The following is a 19,045-nucleotide window of genomic DNA, read 5'->3' as shown; positions in this document are numbered from 1 at the left end:
TCTAACTGAGCTCCTGTCTCCAGGCTCTCCAATCCATTGCACATACGTGATCACTTCTGTAATCTTTCTAAAACACTAACATAACCTTCCACAGGTTTAATACCTACTCCACCCCACTCCTAACCAATGGCACCACTTCACTTGCAAGGCAATATCTAAACTCCCTAACTGGGCACCCTAGCCAGTATAGTTCTTCACAATATAGTTCTTGTCTGCCTGTCTAGACAGGCATTGTCACTCCAACTGCACATGCACGGCAACTGTGGCCTCAGTCCCCACAATGACCCTCGCGGTTGCTGAGCAATGGGTCCGCGGGGCTCTGCAAATGTGGGGGCGCCCTCTGCCAGCGGCCAGGTGCACGTGGAGGCACACTCGTGTTCATATTTCCTTCAGCTGTGTTTCACATCCCCTTCTACCCTTTTGCTCAGGTGGCTGCTTGCATTCCTGGAAGGAACGTGGAAGTGGTTTTCTGGCCCTGTTTGCCAACAGTGGACTGGGGAGGACACTAAGGCTATCCCTCTGTCAGCTGTCACTGTGCATTGCAAGGCTTTCTAGGATTTCTGATTTGACCAAGTCTTTCTTCCTCCTAGAGTCAAAGGTTCCTTCCTGAGGTGAGGCCATGTTTTATGAGAAAGCAGCGACCTGAGCAGAAGGGTAGAAGGGGATGTTAGACACAGTTGAATAAAAAGTGAAACCGAGGGCTCCTGCACTGGTGCTGGCCACCGCCAGAGGGCGCCCACACACACTCAGAGCACCTCATACCTATTGCTTAGGAGCTGAGCTCAGAAAGGGGTGAGAGTAAGTAAGACCCATAAGAGAGATGGAGGAGGTGTGGACTGATGCTCCCTTAACTCACACACACACATGCTTTGGCAACACCAATATTTTTTACATTTCCCTGCTACCATGCTGTTTCAATGCCCTGATTCATTCTGTTCCTTCTGCTTAGACCTACCTAGACTGCTGTTTCTCCCGTGGTGTGTTATAATCCTGAGCATCCTTCAACACCCAGCTGCAGAAATATTTCCCCTGTAAAACTTCTGCTGATATCCAGGCAGCATTAACTATATCCCTCCTTGAGCTACTCCCATTTATTATATTTATGTCGTTGTCTCTAAGCCTCAGTTTCCTCAACTTAAAAAAAACATATAATAACAGTGTATCCTTCATAGGATTATTATGAGGATTAAAAGAGAGAATACAGATAAAGCTTTTAATACATTGCCTGACACACAGTAATCATGCATAATAAACACAATTAGTGGTATCATTCTATTAAAGCACTTTTTATACTTTTACCTATTTTTTAGTTTGCCTGTATTGACACTACTAAAATGTTCCCCTCTTTAGCATGGAGGTCATTTCTTTATCCAAATCTGTATGACCAGGACTAGGCATAGCCTGACATAGAGTAGGCAACTTGCTAAATGACTATAGAATGACAGAATCTGTGAGAAAAGGAAAGCGTGACTATTTTTATGGTATTAACTCTTACTTATTATCTTTAATAAGAAATAAATTAAATTTTATGTATGATTAAGTTCCCTCTTGATTTCACTTATAGCTTCTTCCTTAAAAAAAAACTTCTTGGATTCAAAGATAATAATCAACCCAACTCTTGGGTTCATATTTTTTTCAAAATCTAAGTGATTCTAGTTCTTTAGTGGACACTTTAATCCGCTTCCCATATGCGACGAAAAACGATTTTTTTACTCTTACGTTTACATATGTCAGAGTTGATATTATATATATACAAATGATGTCCAAAGCTAAAATTTAAGAGCTTGAGCTCCTGGTTCTGTGATGTTACAATTTCTCTCCTCTGAGAAAGGTCTGTCAATTGTTACACTTGGAAAGAATTAATGTTCACTTTTGAGAAGGACGTAAAAGGGTCAAATTAAGTGTCAAAAATGACTAATGTCCAGGAGAGAAGTCAAGATGGTGGCGTAGGCTGACTGTGAACTCATCTCCTCCCACAGGCACAGCCAATTTACAACTACTCTTGGAAAAATTACCCCTGAGACAGAACTGAAAACTGGATAAGAGGAACTCCTGCAACAAACGACAATCCTAATTGAGGTGGAAGAGGCAGAAATTCCCTTCTGGAGAGGAAAAATGCCACCTTCACAAGCTGCAGCACTTCACGGCCACCTGGGAGCAGCCCAAATGTATGCAGCTTTCCCTGGAGGAGTAGGGACCTGAGCCAGGGAGTGCCCCCGCTATAAGCATTTTTTGTACACAGCACAATCGAGACAAGTGGAATAATATCTGACTTTGCTTGTTACTAAAACATTGGGGAGTACATCCAGAAAAGCTGGTTCACAAAGAAATTAAAGCCCATTCTTAAAAGGCCCACACACAAACTCACCCATTTCAGAAAGCAACCTAACATCACCAGAAAGAAAGGTGCACAGTCCTTTGGTGAAAAGAGACTCACCTGATAGGCTCAGAGTGCGTCTCAGTGAGGAGTGAGACCTCTCCAGGGACTAGGACATTGGCAGTGGCCATGGTTGTGGCCTGGAGTGGGCGTGCTGACACAGACACTGGCAAACACCATTGGAGTTCTCCCTGGGACCTGCTAGCCCAGGGTCTGCCCCACCCGCTAGAGTACTGATTTAATCCGACTCAGCCAGGGCAGGCAGCACACTCTAGGGACTGGCCCCACCCAACAACAAGCCCTCAGGCAACTTGTGGGCCTGCATAGATTGGTGAATGGATTCTCTGCAGCATGGCTACTGAGCCCACTTCAATGGGGCAGGGCATGCACAAAGAGCAGGTGGAGAGTGTGGGGTGGTGGTGGAGTGTGTGGGGCTCCCATCTTGGAGAGACTGGGTCCACTTCAGGAGGTCGAGGCGCACGCATGGGGCAGCATTGTGTTGACTGTGTGTGTGGACCTGTGGGTGGTGGGGCTTGTCAGCTGCAGAAGACTTGTGCTTCTCAAAGACCCACATAGGGGGTTTGCCCCACTTTCCAAAAGGCTGGATGCCATGGGAGCATGGGTGCTCCCATGCCTGAGGCCAGCCCCACGCAACTGCAATCCTCAGAGAGCTGACAAGAGACCTAAAGGCTGGAGGCTTATAGCAATTGTAAGCCCCCTAACCTAACAAGCTGCCATACTGGAAACCTACTCACTTAATAGAAATACTGCAATAGGAAAGTGCTATTAGAACTTCAAGCTAACTATGCTCGTGCTCCCCACACCCGATAAAGACAATGAAAGGCCCACAACAACTACAAGCACCTGAGCATTACAAAAGGGAGCCAAGGCATGGCTTAGCATCCCTGGACACCTATGGGAAGAGCCACTATGCCACAACAGAAGGACACATGTAGCCAACATAGGGGTCACTCTTGGAACATTTGGAACTGAAGGAAGCACACTGTTGGGCCTCATAAGGCATCACTTATGTAAGATCAACTCTCCAAGAGCAGGAGACATAGCTGACCTACCTAATACATAGACACAAGCACAGGGAAAGAGGCAAAATGAGGAGGCAAAGGAATATGTTCCAAGTAAAGGAACAGGACAAAACCCTAGAAAAGGAACTAAGTGAAACAGAAATGAGCAACCTACCCAACAGAGACTTCAAACAAAGAGTGTTAAGGATCTTGGGAGAAGAATGGATGAATTCAGTGAGAACGTCAACAAAGAAACAGAAGATATAAAAAAGAACCAATCAGAAATGAAGAATACTATACTGGAAATGAAAAATACACTAGAGGGACTCAAAAGCATAGTAGAGGATACAGAAGAACAGGTCTGTGAGCTGGACAAAAGACTAGAAGAAATCACCCAAGCTGAACAGATAAAAGAAAAAAGAAGTAAAAAGAGTGAGGACAGTCTAAGAGACCTCAGGGACAACATCAAGTGCACAGCATCTGTGTTATAGGTGCCCCAGAAGGAGAAGAGCAAGACAAGGGGACAGAGAATTTATTTGAAAAAATAATTGCTGAAAACTTCCCTAACCTAAGGAAGGAAACAGACATCCAGGTACAGGAAGAACAGAGAGCACCAAACAAGATAAACCCAAAGAGGCCCAGCCAAGACATATCATAATTAAAATGTCCAGAATTAAATATAAAGAGAGAATCCAAAAAGCCGCAAAAGAAAGACAAATTACATACATGGAAACCCCATAAGGCTATCAGCTGACTTCTCAGCAGAAACCTTACAGGCTAGAAGAGAGTGGCATGATATATTTAAAGTGCTAAATGGAAAAAACCCACAGCCAAGAATACTCTACACAGCAAAGTTATCATTTAAAATGGAAGGAGAGATAAAAAGTTTTCTAGACAAGCAAAAATTAAAGGAGTTTGTCACCAAGAAAGCAGTACTACAAGAAATGCCAAAGGGACTTATGTAAGGGGAAAAGAGAAGACCACAAATAGGAAAAATTATCTATTTCCATGATAAGAGGGTAACGGATACAAATGCAAAAAAAGAGGTTAGATATGATATCAAAAACATAAAATGTGAGAGGAGGGGAGGTAAAGAGTAGAGCTTTCAGACAGAGGTCAAACTAAACTTAATATAGACTGCTATTTACATAGGTTACTATATATGAACCCCATGGTAATCACAAACCAGAAACTTATAATAAATACACATAAATACTAAGAGAAAGGAACCCAAACACAATACTAAAGAAAGCCATCAAACCACAAGGGAGGAGAGCAAGAGAAGAAAGGAACAGAGAAGAACTACTAAAACACCAAGAAAAAAAAGTTTAAAAATGGAAGTAAGTACAATTTATCAATAGCTACTTTAAACGTCAATGGACTAAATGTTCTCATTAAAAGTCATACATTGGCTGATTGGATACAAAAAACAAGACCCATATATATGCTGCATACGAGAGGCACACATTAGACCTAAAGACACCCACAAACTGAAAGTGAAGGGATGGAAAAAGATACTCCATGCAAATGGCAATGAAAAGAAAGCTGGGGTAGCAATACTTATCTCAGACAAAATAGACTTTAAAACCAAAACTGTAACAAGAGACAAAGAAGGGCACTACATAATGATCAAGTGAACAATCCAACAGGAGGACATAAAACTTGTAAATATCTGTGGACCCGAAGCAGGAGCACCTAAATATATAAAGCAATTATTAACAGACATAAAAAGAGAAATAGACAGTAACACAATAATAGTAGGGGGCTTTAACACTCCACTTGCACCAATGGATAGATCATCCAAACAGAAGATCAATAAGGAAACATTGGCCTTAAATGACACGTTAGACCAGATAGACTTAGTAGATGTATACAGAACGTTCCATCCAAAAACCGAAGAATACACAATCTTTTCAAATACACATGGAACATTCTCCAAGACAGATCACATATTAGGCCACAAAACAAGTCTCCATAAATTTAAGAAGATTGAAATAATACCAAGCATCTTTTCTGACCACAATTGTATGAAACTAGAAATCAAGTATAGGAGAAAATCAGGAATGCCAAGAATATGTGGAAATTAAACAAAATGCTACTGAACAATGATTGGGTCAATGAAGAAATCAAAGGAGAAATAAAAAAAAAAATTCCTGGAGACAAATGAATATATGACATGCCAAAATTTATGGGGTACAGCTAAAGGTGTTCTAATAGGGAAGTTTATAGAATACAGGCCTATCTCAACAAACAAGGAAAATCTCTAATAAACAATCTAATAGCATACCTAAAGGAAATGGAAAAAGAAGAACAAACAAAGCCCAAAATCAGTAGAAGAGTGGAAATAATAAAAATCAGAGCAGAAATAAATGAAATAGAGACTAAAAAAAAAAAAAATAGAAAAAAATAATAAAACCAAGAGCTTGTTCTTTGAAAAGATAAACAAAATTGACAAACCTTTAGCTAGACGCACCAAGAAAAAAAGAGAGAAGGCTCAAATAAGTAAAATCAGAAATGAAAGATGAGAAATTACAATGGACACCTCAGAAACACGAAAGATTAGGAGAGAATACTATGGAAACCTGTATGCCAACACATTGGATAATCTGGAAGAAATAGATAAATTCTTAACTGAATCAAGAAGAAATAGAGAATTTGAATAGACCAATCATCAGTAAAGAGATCAAAACAGTAATCAAAAACCTTCTCCCCCAAAAAAAGTCCAGGACAAGATGGCTTCCCTGGTGAATTCTACAAGACATTCAAAGAAGACTTAATACCTATCCTTCTCAAACTTTTCCAAAAAATTGAAGAGGAAGGGAAGCTCCCTAACTCATTCTACAAAGCCAACATTACCCTGATACCAAAACCAGACAAGGACAACATAAAAAAAAAAAAAGGAAATTACAGGCCAATATCACTGATGAACTTCAATGCAAATATCCTCAACAAAATACTAGCAAATTGTACACAACAATATATTAAAAACTTTACACACCATGATGAGGTGGGATTCGTTCCAGGTATGCAGCGATGGTTCAACATCCACAAATCAGTCAACGTGATACACCACATTAATAAAATGAAGAATAAAAATCACATGATCATCTCAATAGATGCAGAGAAAGCATTTGACAAGATACAGCATCCATTTATGATAAAAACTCTGAATAAAATGGGTATAGAAGGAAAGGGTCTCAACATAATAAAGGCCACATATGACAAACCCACAGCTAATATCATCCTCAATGGTGAAAAACTGAAAGCTATCCCTCTAAGAACAAGAACCAGACAAGGATGCCTATTCTCACCACTCCTATTTAACATAGTATTGGAAGTCCTAGCCAGAGCAATTAGGCAGGAAAAATAAATAAAAGGGATCCAAATTGGAAGAATCCACCAAAAAACTTTTAGAAGTAATAAATAAATGAGGTAAAGTTGCAGGATACAAAATCAGCATACAAAAATCAGTTGTGTTTCAGTATTTTGAATATATCATTCCAGTCTCTCCTAGCCTGTAAAGTCTGTTGAGAAATCCGCTGAGAGCCTGATGGGAGTTCCTTTGCACGTTATTTTCTGTTTTGGTCTAGCTGTCCTTAATATTGTTTCTTTGTCATTGACTTAGCCAGCCTTACTACTATATGCCATGGAGTGGGCCTTTGCCTGTTGACATACTGGCTTCACTTACTGGTATTTCCTGCTCCTTCCCCAGATTTCGGAAGTTCTCAGCTGTTATTTCCTTGAATAGGTTCTTTGTTCCTCTTTCCCTCTCTTCTCCCTCAGGAATACCTATAATTCTTATGTTACATTTCCTAATAGAGTCAGATATTTCTTGGAGACTTTCTTCATTTCATTTTAGTCTTAGTTCTCTTTCCTCCTCCATCTGGAGCACATCAGTATTCCTATCCTCTATAATGTTAATTCTTTCCTCCATATTGTTAGCTCTGTTCTTTAAAGATTCCAGATTCTCCTTTATCTCCTCCATTATGTTCTTCATCTCCATCAGAGTGCACAGAAGTTCGTGGGTGCATATGGGCAACCAACTGTCTACTTTATTTAGACCAGCAAGAAAGTCTCCAGCTCTGTACACAATTGGCTTTGGAACTGGTTGAGACTGAGCCTGCATAAAATGTGACTCCATGCCTGCAGCTTAATTGGGCAGGATAGGGATAGCAGGCACTCTTTATCCTTACACAAAAAAAGCTGTGATGATAAATGACAGCTTCATCATCTCCAGGTCAAGGGTCACTTTTTGAGTGAATATTAAACAAGTAGAGAGTAAGATCATCTTCTGATCTCTTTCCTCATTTACACACCCACCAACTCGCTCATCTGTTGCTCCTTAGTCATTTGGTTCTAGCTCAAGCCAGAGATAATGTGTTGCTGTATTCTAGGACGCACTGATTCCCTTTGAATTGGGAATAGAGTCTACATGCCATGCTCCCATCATCAGCAGAATTCTGAGGGTCTGTGTAACTTCTGCTCCAAAATTCATCTCTGATACATAGCAGAAAAAGCTAATATTAATTATTCTTGGTTAGTTGTAATGCTAAGCCAAAATTGTCATTTCATTTATTTCAAATCAAAAATATATTAGATGTTTTATAGTTTTTCCCTTTGCACAGAAGAAGAAATTGTGGTTCAGAGGAGTTAAATATATTGCCTGGGTCCACACATTCTGACAAGTCCAACTTGTGATTGAGAACTGACTTTCCCAAATGCTTTTCTCTTGCAGTTCCATGGTGCTGAGCCTCAGAAGCATTTATGATCTTGTTTATCCTTAACTAAGTATAGCCTTGAAGAAAGAGACCTATGAGGTCCTTCACTGGATACTGAAGAAGATAGATTACTTATGGTCACAATACAAACCTGGGGTCACTATACTGAGCAGAAAAGAGTTTCTTGGAGACAGATGATGAAGAGATTGAATGAGAAAGTCACCAAATTCAGTGAGGACAGCAGAAGACTCTGGACTCTGGATGCTGTCTTTGTCTTTCTCATTTCCTACCTTGACTGAGCCTGTGTCTTGACTGAGCCTGTGTCTTTATTGAAACCCACAAATGCAATCAGAAAGCTTCAAAGACAACTGATCGTAGACTAAACTGCTGAATGAAGGTCACTGTAGTCTATAAGAGTGATCAGTGTTCCCAAAAGCAAGAAGAATCCTCAAGTCCTTAAATGGAGCAGCTGACCTCATAGCAGTGGATAATTTCCTGGAACTATAAAAGAGTGCTCTACAATTTCTTCTCCTGATCCATCATCATTACTACTAACAACAAAAGACGTGAGAAAAGAACTGAATGGGAAGTGAGGAAAGGGAAAGAGATGCTTTACAAATTCCCAGCTCTGCAACCTTTCTATGCCAAGGGAGCCCTGTTAACCAATATCTTCCAACAATTCAGAGGAACTAATTTTGAACATCATCCCATTTCTTCCTCCCCTTCATCCCCTGGCTACCACCTTTCTAGTCTCTGCTTGTATGAATTTGACCATTTTAGATTCTACATACAGGTGAGATCATGCAATGTTTGTCTTTATGAGTCTGACTTATTTCACCTAACAAAATATACAAAGTTTTAGTTAGACAAGATGAGTAAGTTTTGGAGATTTAATGTACAGCAAGATGACTATAGTTAAAAACACTGAATTGTATACTTTATATTTACTAAGAGAGTGGATCTTAAATTAAGTCTTCTCACCCCACAAACAAAAACAAGATGGTAACTGTGTGGTGGTGATGGATATATTAATTAGCTTGATTATGATGATCATTTCACAATGTATACATATCAAAACATCAAGTCATACACTTTAAATATATACAATGTTTATATGCCAATTATATCTCAGTAAAGCTTTTCAAAATAAAGAACTAATAAATTCATAGGAAATGAGAGGAAAGACCTAAGTTCTATTGGTTACATGATATCTCAATCCAATACAAGAGCAATAATCTATAACATCAGCTCAGAATTCACAATTTATACTAAATAATTGCTAGGAAAAGAGAATAATTATAAGAGAATGCAACTCAAGTTGTTAAATATTTACTGAGCACTTATTCCACGCTGGGCTCAAGATTAGGAGTCTAGCATCTGGGGACACACAAATATATTTGTCTGTTATAAGGATGTGCAAATGTAATTGAGACAAGACTGTTGCCCTGGTGAAGAGTTTCTCCAGGGTGCCCTTCATGTCCTTGTTCCTCAGGCTATAAGTGAAAGGGTTCAGCAATGGAGTGACCACTGTGTATATCACAGAAACAATTATATCCTTGTTACTGGAGGTGCTGGATGAGGGGAAAACATATGGCCCAATAATTGTTCCATAATACAGAGATACAACAGAGAGGTGTGAGTCACATGTGGACAAGGCTGTCCAGATCCCCTTCACAGACGGAACCTTCAGGATGGTGGCCCCAGCATAGTCTTAGGAGATTAAGATGCATATTAGTGGGACAGTAATGACTGCCACTCCTGCTGTGAAAATGACCAGGTCATTGAGGGATGTGTCTGAGCAGGAGAGCTTGAGAAGGGCACCAAGGTCACAGAAGAAGTGGGGGAAGGTGTTGTCAGCACAAAAGGACATAAGGGCCAGGAGAAGGGTGTGAGACAGGGCACAAGCACAGGAGAGGATCCAGAATACAACTACTAGTAAGATGCATAGCCCCTCTCTCTTGTTAGTGGGGTAGTGAAGGGGGTGACAGATGGGCATGTACTGGTCATATGCTATTGAGATGAGAAAGAAATTGCCCAGATCAGTACAAAGCATAAAAAAAAGAACATCTAGGCTATGCATTCTGCATAGGGGATGGATTGATCCTGAGTCTGCCTGTTCATCAACATCTTTGGACCCAAGACAGACGAAAAGGAGATGTCAGTGAGGGCCAAGTGGCTGAGGAAGAAGTACATGAGGGTGTGGAGGTGAGAGTCCAGCCTGATGAGCAGGATGATGAGCAGGTGCCCCAGCACTGTGGTCAGGTGCATGCCCAGGAACAGGACAAAGAACACGCCCTGCTGCTCCGGTGGGATGGGGAGCCCCAGAAACTTGGACACGCTGCTCTGGTTCTCCATCCTCATGCTCATCTTCTCTCTGCTGGGGATGAAAGGACAGTGAAAGAAGCAGAAATGAACAAATTTTGATTTACCTAAGGCAGATAAAAATAAGATCCCTTCTACTAGTGAGTGTGCCAATGTCTTGCTGTATTTCTGTGTCCCTATGAAGATTCATTCAAGTCAATTAATTAGATTATCATGTAAACTGAGAGAACTTGCTAACAGAGAAGAGAGTTTGACATACAAGAGAAATTGGCTCAGTGGCATTTTTCCACCATCTAGGGGAGAGGCAGCCTCTAAGTCATAATTTGCAGCTATATTTTTCAGTAAAGAGAGAGAGCCCCATACTGTCTTAGCAGAAGGATAATAAGACAAAATTTCCCTAATTTCTGTTTTTCTTCTGTGATTTTTGAAACAATCATCTGGCTACACTTGACCTTCATGTTGTAACATATTGAACTTTTGGAATCTGACTTCAAAATCTATTAATATAAGTAAAGTACTGTCATGCATCGCTTAACACTTATGTCCTGAGAAATGCGTCATTAGGTGATTTTGTCCTTGTGTGAACATCATAGAGTGCAGTTACACAAACCTAGACTGTATAGCCTACTACACACCTAGGCTGTATGATGCTAATCTCATGAGACTGCAGTCCATATATGTGGTCCATCATTGATCAAAATGTCATTATGCAGCATACGACTATATAGGGAGGAAGCTTCGACAAATTGCGATCCAGTTTTCCCAAAGGAAAGTGGATCAAAAATGAATAGCCAAAGTTTCCATTATGTATAAAAATCAAAGACAAAATAAACATATCTGTTGATTGAACTCAGAGTTTCTCAGAGCTCAGTCTTGCAAAATCACTGCTGTGTAAAGTAAAAATACTAGTGACAGTTATATATTTATTACTAGTAATCATGTTTATAAGCCTCTTTAGATCATTTTCCAGTGTCCTCCTGATTCAATGAGCTCTCATGAGACCATGAAAATCTATGATCCATAATAGTAAGAGAGGGGCTATTGATATACCCATCCCTCTTTTTTAGCTTCTTCATTTGGGCTCCTGCACCTTGAACTATGGAACCTGCTAACCAGCCCCATATAAACTTCAGATATATCCAGGTCCCTCTGGTCATCAAGATTTTATATCTTACAATATCTATTTGTGTCGTCCCCTAACAGCCACTGTCTACTCATTAAAATATTCTAAATCCTATGTTACCAAATCTTGCAAGGTAAATAGGAAAATAAATTGATGACCTCACTGTGTCTTAATTTAAAATTTCCCTTAAAGCCAAAAATCAATGTTAAATGCCTACATATAGTAAGTAAATGCAGGATATTAAGATTTTATTATAGTAACTCTTAACTGGAAGAAAAATTCAGAAGAGGTTTATACAGGTTAATGGTAGGCTTAAAATCCTTTGCTTCTTTAAGCTGGTGAGTTGAGCATACTCCTATTCCATACGGATATAAACATCCTCCTTTTTAAACTTACTGAAAAGCAGCCAACACAACAGAGTTCTAGATGGGTTGGTAAAAACGATGTGCAAGAATGCCCCCACCCGGGTTCCCAGTCTGATCACTCAAAATGTTGATCACTCAAGCATTTTGGGGCTCCATGTCTGAGGGCAATGTGGTGCATTGGGAAAAGCATTGAAATTAGAAATAAATTCAAATTCTGGCAATACCACTACAAATTTGTGAGTTGTGGGCAAGTGACTCGGTTGTCAAACCTTACTTTTCTCTTCTTAAACTGGAGATAAGACTATGAGCCTCAGTCATGAGAAACTTGTAAATATTAATATGATAACATCAGTGATCCACTACTGCAGATAGTTGGCACAAATTAATATTAGTTTCCTGGCCTCCATTTCATGAGACCCCTTTTTTCCTTCCTTCTGACTGTCCACTCCTCTCAACAGGCAAATATTAAGCAGAGTTCAATTACCACAAAGCCACTTCTTCATGGGATTATGACCTGATGCAGGCAATGGCTATAGATAGCTATGATGAAGTTGGGAGTACAGGCAGAGTCTAGCCACATCCTGCCTGGTAGAGAATGGCTACTCAGATATCTAACTGTTCTGGACTTCTCCTTATCTTTCTCATTCTCTCTGGTTTCCTTCATGCTTTATAAATAGTATTACTCCTTCCTAAACTTGTAAACTTATTTAATCAACGATATTTAGGATTTTAATAAAATTCATTGGATCTGATTTGACTGTACCTCTTTTTTTCCTGCATAAGCCTTACGAAAAGACCATAGGCAGACTCTCACTACATCACATCCAGTCTTGTGGCCAAAAATAACTCAGTTGCTACTTACTGATAACTGATATTTCCTTGAGAGTGAAGCTGTGTGCTGTAGAAGGTAGAGCATGGGCTTTGGAGTCAGACAGAATGGATTCAAATAACCTCTCCACCATTTGTAGATCTATGTCATTGGGGAAGGTACTGCATCTCTTGGAGCCTCAGGGTTTCCTCTCTAAAACTGGAATACTAGTCCTGGAATAACAGTAAGAATTAAATAAGATAATGCATTTGAAACACTTCTCTCCTAGGAGGTGTCCTATATGAGGTGACATTGCTTCTATAAATATAAAATGTAAAGATCTCTACTGAAGAAACTCAGCATCTTATCTTTAATGGAACCCAGGCAAACGTAATTGAGGTAGTAGATCTTTCCTGGAACCAAAGTTTGATGCCTTCGATGAAGGTATGGGACTATACTAGGGATTACAGGCAGGGTATAGTCCATCAGATTCTAACAAGGAGCTGCAATATAGGTGCTACATAAAGGAAAAAAGGAGCCAAAGCTCTCTAGGTAGAAGTCCTTCAACATACTTTCAGATAAAAGCAGCAATCCTGTCTAAAGAGGAGGAAATGATCAGGGATTTTGGATAAAAGCATTATAGAGGGCTGGTTAATACTTCATGCACTAAATAAGCACAAATTCTGACACCTAGAATGTGAATGATGAGATGAGGCCCCCAGCCTGGATTTGAGGATGTGCCCACTAATTTACACAGCCAGCTGGCTGTATTCCTCATCTCCCCAAGGCTCAGGGTTACAGGTCTGAGAGTCATTGGCCAGTGGCGATTATGGTATCCCTGTCTTTAGGTACTAGTAATAAGAAGTGACTTAAGCAAGAGCATAGAGAAATGATGAGCACTGTGAACACACACATATACACACAAACACACACCTTCTCCTGATGAAGAATGCCCAGTTCTTCTCTGAACTTTATGCTCAAGTCATCTAACTCCTGGGAGTATGGACTTGTTTCTCAGCTTCTTTGTAGGAGATCCAGAGACCAGATTTAGCCTACAACTTCTGTGCTCCTAAAGCTCTCCTTGACATTAGAGAGAATATCCATGTGCATGGAGCTTATTCTTCTCAACTCAACAGCTTCAGAAATGAACACGTGAGCTCCACTCGACCTACCAGGAAGAGGACGCAAGGGGACAAGGTACCAAGCTCTTGGATAGAGACATGCATTAAATATATATTAATTGCTCGGTTTTCTTCTTACTCCCTCCAGGACAGATGTCCTAGGGCAGTGGTCCCTAAACTTTATTGTTCAGCAGAATCAGGTGGGGAGCTTGTAAAAGGTGCAGATTCCAGCTCCACCTCCAGAGATGCTCATTCATGAGATCTGGGACCAGGTATTTCTGAGGCAGATGGTTGTAAGGGGGAAATGCTGTCCTTAGGAAGAACGTTAAAGTGGATGCACTGTGAATGTGAGCCGCAAGAAAATGTGAAAAGACTTCCTTACTGGCTCTTCCCTACTAAATTTAAGTTTCCCCTAGGTAGAATATATACAATATCAATGTACTTAATTTTAAAAATTTTTAGTTGACCTCTCATTGAATTAACACAAAAATTCACAGTGAAACTTTATTAAAGATTATACTATGCCTTGAAATCATCTCATTTCTCAGTTTTCTGATCAAGGCTACTTTAATATCTACAAAGCATCACTTTTAATGGGCTCCATTGTCTTAGTTCCTTGGTGCCTGTGACTTAGTCCTTTGAAAAGAGAAGAACCTAACTTTGAACATGCCCATGACAGTACACAAAGGATGGAAGTCCAGGTTGAACCCTGTGGAGAAAGAGACAACAATGCCAGATTATGTTCACTTACACATAGGCTAAGTCAAAGCTTACGGAATGAAATTAAATGAATAATAAAGGAAAGTTGTTATTGTAGTATTCTACATATATATCACATATTGACTCCTTCAAATTGTTTTGATTTCCATCTTTACACCCCAAACAGAACAGAGTTTGGAGCATCATCACAGCCTTAAATGTCCTTCCAGCTGCTGGTTATATACTAATTAGTTTTATATTCATATGTAAAGGTGGGTAAACATATTGCATTTTGCATAGTGCAGATGCAAGCAAAAAGAGGAGATGAAAAGACTGGAGTAAAAAAAATCGATGCACATAATAACAATAACATGAAAAGGATTCAAGAAAAATGCTATCTTATGGGCTATGTCAAGAAACATGGGAAGTTACATGAGGCCTTTTAGAAATCAATGACATCATATAACATAAAATTGTTCATTGTCCTGTCAAGAACTCGTGTCCCTTTGCGGAGGTACAGCTACCCTGCAATCAACTACTGCATTATAGAAAAATAGACATTTTATTGTGCATCATGTGTGAAATAATTGTTAGTTCAAATCTATTAAAATATATTTTGAGTAACATTAGCAAAGTTGCAAGTTGTACTGAAATCCCACAAGGCTTAATGGTAACAAGAAGGCACCACTGGACATAGGATGTAATTTTTTTCAAAGCTTTGGCTTCATTTTTGTTGAACATATAGTCTGGTGTGATGTTACAAAGTGTGATATGTAGTATCCATATATCTATATTATATATAAGAGAGAACAGAAAATCTGATAGCTCAAGAAAAGACCTCTTATATTAGAGATTGAAAAAAGGAATTTATTGTAGCCAGAATTAATCTGAAAATATCAACATGAACCATAGATTTCTCTACCACCAAAATAATTTAAGCATTCTCTTGTTTCACTCTACTTACTATCAGAATTCACATAAGGTGTTATAAATGTGCATCCCTCAATTTCTGTGATTAATTCTTTACACCAGTGCTCTTCAAATCATAGTTCACGTAATTGCAACATCAGCATCCTGAGGGAACTGGTTACAAATGCAAATTATTGGGCCCCATCCCAGATTTACTGAATCAGAATTTGGGGTGGTAGATTCCAGAAATCCGTGTGTTAGCAAGCTCTCCAGGAATTCATATGCACATTAAAGTTTGAGAAGCTTTGCTTTCTTTCTTCTTTTGGGAAAGCACAATGTCTAAGAAGGATAATCAGGGCTGAGTCTGGAGTCCCATTTGTAGGAAAGCAATGAATCTTTCAGGGAGTTTGCACTATAATTTGGTTGTATTTGCAGAGTAGGCTAGCATGAAGCATGCTTTCATTAATGATTGTGTATGGGGGTTAAGCAATTTTAACCGCATACTGTTGGCAAAGGGGGATTTCCTGGGGAGTCTTGATCTCCAACAGGGCCTCGTATCTTCAGAGTTCTTGTTGTAACATTTTCTACCATGAGCAGAGAGTAATACATTTCCTCCTGTTTAACTGACAGGTAGTGAATTCTTTGATTTAAGTAGACTCATAAAGACAAAATGAAAACTCATTTAGTCTGCATAAGAGAGTGTAGTGAAATAATATAGCTAATTCTTTAGATTCTGGGATGTGTTATAGCCTGAGATTATGGGCCAAAATTAAGAGTCTCCAAAACTCTCTTCAAATAAAGATAACCAAGCTGTATATTATAGTATTACTTATGCTCCCAAGTTGCATAAAGAAGTAACAAAATTAATTTGGCATTTGCTGATCAAAAGTTATTTGTAATGGAAAGTATTGTTAATAAGAGAATGAAATGCTGGTCAACAAATATTTACCAAGTACATCCAACATGCCATCAGTTGTCACAGGGCTTGGAGAGATAAAAGTCTTGAGACATATTCAGATGGAAAATCACATACATAAGACTAACAAAAATAGGTTTCTGATTTACATAAAAGATGATGTCACTGTGAGAAAAATGTTGCTCTACTGAAGAGTTTACCAAGGGCCTCTTTCGCGTTTCTGTTCCTAAGGCTGTAGATAAAGGGGTTCAACATGGGTGTGACCACCATGTACAAGAGAGCCACAATGATGTCCTCGCCAAAGAAATTACTTAATGTTCGGAAAGAGACTGCCCAAATATTGCCCCGTAATACAAACACACCACAGAGAGATGGGAGCCACATGTAGACAACACTTTGAAGATCCTCTTGGTTGAAGAGATGAATGAAGGGAAGAATGAAGAAAGTAGGAAGGAAGGAAGGTAGGAAAGAAGGAAGGAAAGAAGGGAGGGAGGGAGGGAGGAAAGAAGGAAAGGAAGGAGGAAGGGAGGGAAGAAGGAAGGGAAAACAGACCAAAAAACCCCACAAAGAAAATAAACTTGCAAATAGGAAAAAAGTTGGCACACACATCCAGAAAAATTGACTCTTAAAATTGAAAAGCTTCATGTTCTTTGAAATTGAACCTTTGAATAAAATGATCATTTATTGTGGCGTTTGTGATTCTTAGGGGTGAGGTATATAGGACAAAGAAGTATTTATAGCTTGAAATAATAATCTTTGAGAGTTTATTTCGGCCTTTTGATATCTGGGTTTAAGAGGTGGTAGATATAGTGAAGTCTATATCTGGGCAGCTTCTTTCTAGCTGTGATGACCTGTATTAATGTCACTACTTTGTATACCTTGGAGCAGAAGGACTCAGAAAACTCTGTCAACTCACCGTTGTTGAATTCTAGTACATGTCCCATGGTTAACATTCCAGGCAAAAGCCAGAGAAGTTACCAGAATATTGGCCAGTAGCTGTGTAGCAAACTCAAAGTGGGCCATAAGCTAGATTGGCTAGAGATACAGGATTCCCTGGGAAGGACACACCAGACACTTGGTTCACTGGGAAGGGAAACTATGTGGAGGAGGCAAATAAGTATGTCAAAAAGACAAAAAGAGTTGGATAGAGGATGTAGGGAGCTCAGATGCTAGATACAGGAAGCTATGTAAGCAAGCAGTACAGAGTGGTAGACAGCAAGGCACAGACAATGGTATGTGTGGTGAGTTTGGACAGATTGAAATACAGTGAGTCAGGATGGAGACACTTTGGATTAAGGTCTCACATACTGTAGATAGAAGAAAGACCTGTGTCTGGCAGCAAGGGTTAGAGGGTCACAGAGGAGCTTACATTGGGCTAGAAAGCAAAAGAACAATTGGATTCTAACTGGAAAGCAAAGAACAAGTTATTGCACCTTCCATAGCATTTGGTAGGGCTCTTCAGATTTTGGAGACAGCACATACAATACCTGGAATACTGCTCCAACCAATTTGTCAAGTGATTTGATAGACGGCCAGTTTTAATTAGGATCTAGCTCAATAGAGGCCTCTGCAGCTGATGCAGTTTATGGCACAAGTGACTCTGCTAATTGTATCACCTAAGTTGGCAGGATCCATGGTGCTCAAGGTGTCTGTGGTAGACAATGGCACCTCACAGAACCTCTGGCAAACTCCATTAGAAGAGTTGCAATGCAGTGTTTCTGAAGGTGCTAGCAAATTACTTGGCCTTAGTAGAGACTGAGTGCCTAACCAGGTGACATCAAGTGACTGGAGCTGAGTATTGCCAGACAAAAAGTCACAAGATCAGTTAGACACAACAGCAAGTTTGACACTAAACCTCAGTAGGTCTGGAAAGCAAAAGTAAATTTCAAAAACCGGTGACCTGGACCCACATATCATCTAACTACGTTGCATTGATATCTCTCCCTCAGCTCACACCTATGGCCTCATGAGGGGTTCCATACAACCAACCGATAAAGGGAAAAAATCCTGATCTTGATTCATGGGTCAGCTATATATGTTTGCGGGAGCTGAAAATTGACTGCGGTTCTAATTCAGGTCAGATCAGTGTGGCTGCGAACTACAGTGATACAGGGAAATCCTCCCTGTTCAGAAAGCATTTGAGCAGTACACCTAGTCATACTTTTGTGTAAATGGCATGGGATAGGAATATACATGGATTCTTGGGCATTGGTGAATGGTTTAGTTGGTTGCCAGGGGCCTAAAGGAGTAAGAATGGAAGTTCAGAGACCAAGAGTATTTTGGACAAAAAGAAGTAGATGAACCTATGAGAGTGGATACAAAGTATACAGGCTTTTATCGGGACCACTCTTTCCCACGAGAATCAGCAGTGGTTCACAAAATTATCTAATGTTTTCGTTATTTATATAAGAAATGCATGGTTATATGAATATTAAGGCAAATAAATATTTTAAAACACATAAATGCTTCTACTTCCAACAACAAAATATAGCTTCTGTTAATATTTTGGAGCACATTCTTCCAGGTTTTAAAAAAATGATAATCAGCATGTTTGTGAATAGTTGTAAACATGCCTATATACAATTTTCTCTTATATTCTTTCAAAAATTATCATAAGCTTTCATAAACATCATTTTAATGGTTGTGTAATATGACTTCCAATAGA

General features: G+C 39.5%; 1 protein-coding gene and 1 pseudogene across 1 annotated transcript in view; both read right to left on the bottom strand.

The window, feature by feature from the left end:
• Positions 1-9,438: 9,438 nt before the first annotated feature.
• LOC131393824 (olfactory receptor 1J4-like) lies at positions 9,439-10,478 on the bottom strand (annotated as a pseudogene).
• A 6,064-nt stretch (positions 10,479-16,542) lies between these two features.
• Positions 16,543-19,045, bottom strand: part of LOC131393300 (olfactory receptor 1J21-like) — a 48,657-nt gene continuing 46,154 nt past the window's right edge. The window contains exon 3 of the mRNA XM_058523955.1: positions 16,543-16,696. Within this exon, the coding sequence (XP_058379938.1) occupies positions 16,543-16,696 (154 nt within the window). The remainder of the gene's footprint in view (positions 16,697-19,045) is intronic.

Source organism: Diceros bicornis, chromosome 28 (assembly GCF_020826845.1).
Source record: "Diceros bicornis minor isolate mBicDic1 chromosome 28, mDicBic1.mat.cur, whole genome shotgun sequence".
Classification (NCBI taxonomy): Eukaryota; Metazoa; Chordata; class Mammalia; order Perissodactyla; family Rhinocerotidae; genus Diceros; species Diceros bicornis.
Note: the sequence above shows the minus strand (reverse complement) of the source record. Positions and strands in the feature narration are given on the sequence as shown.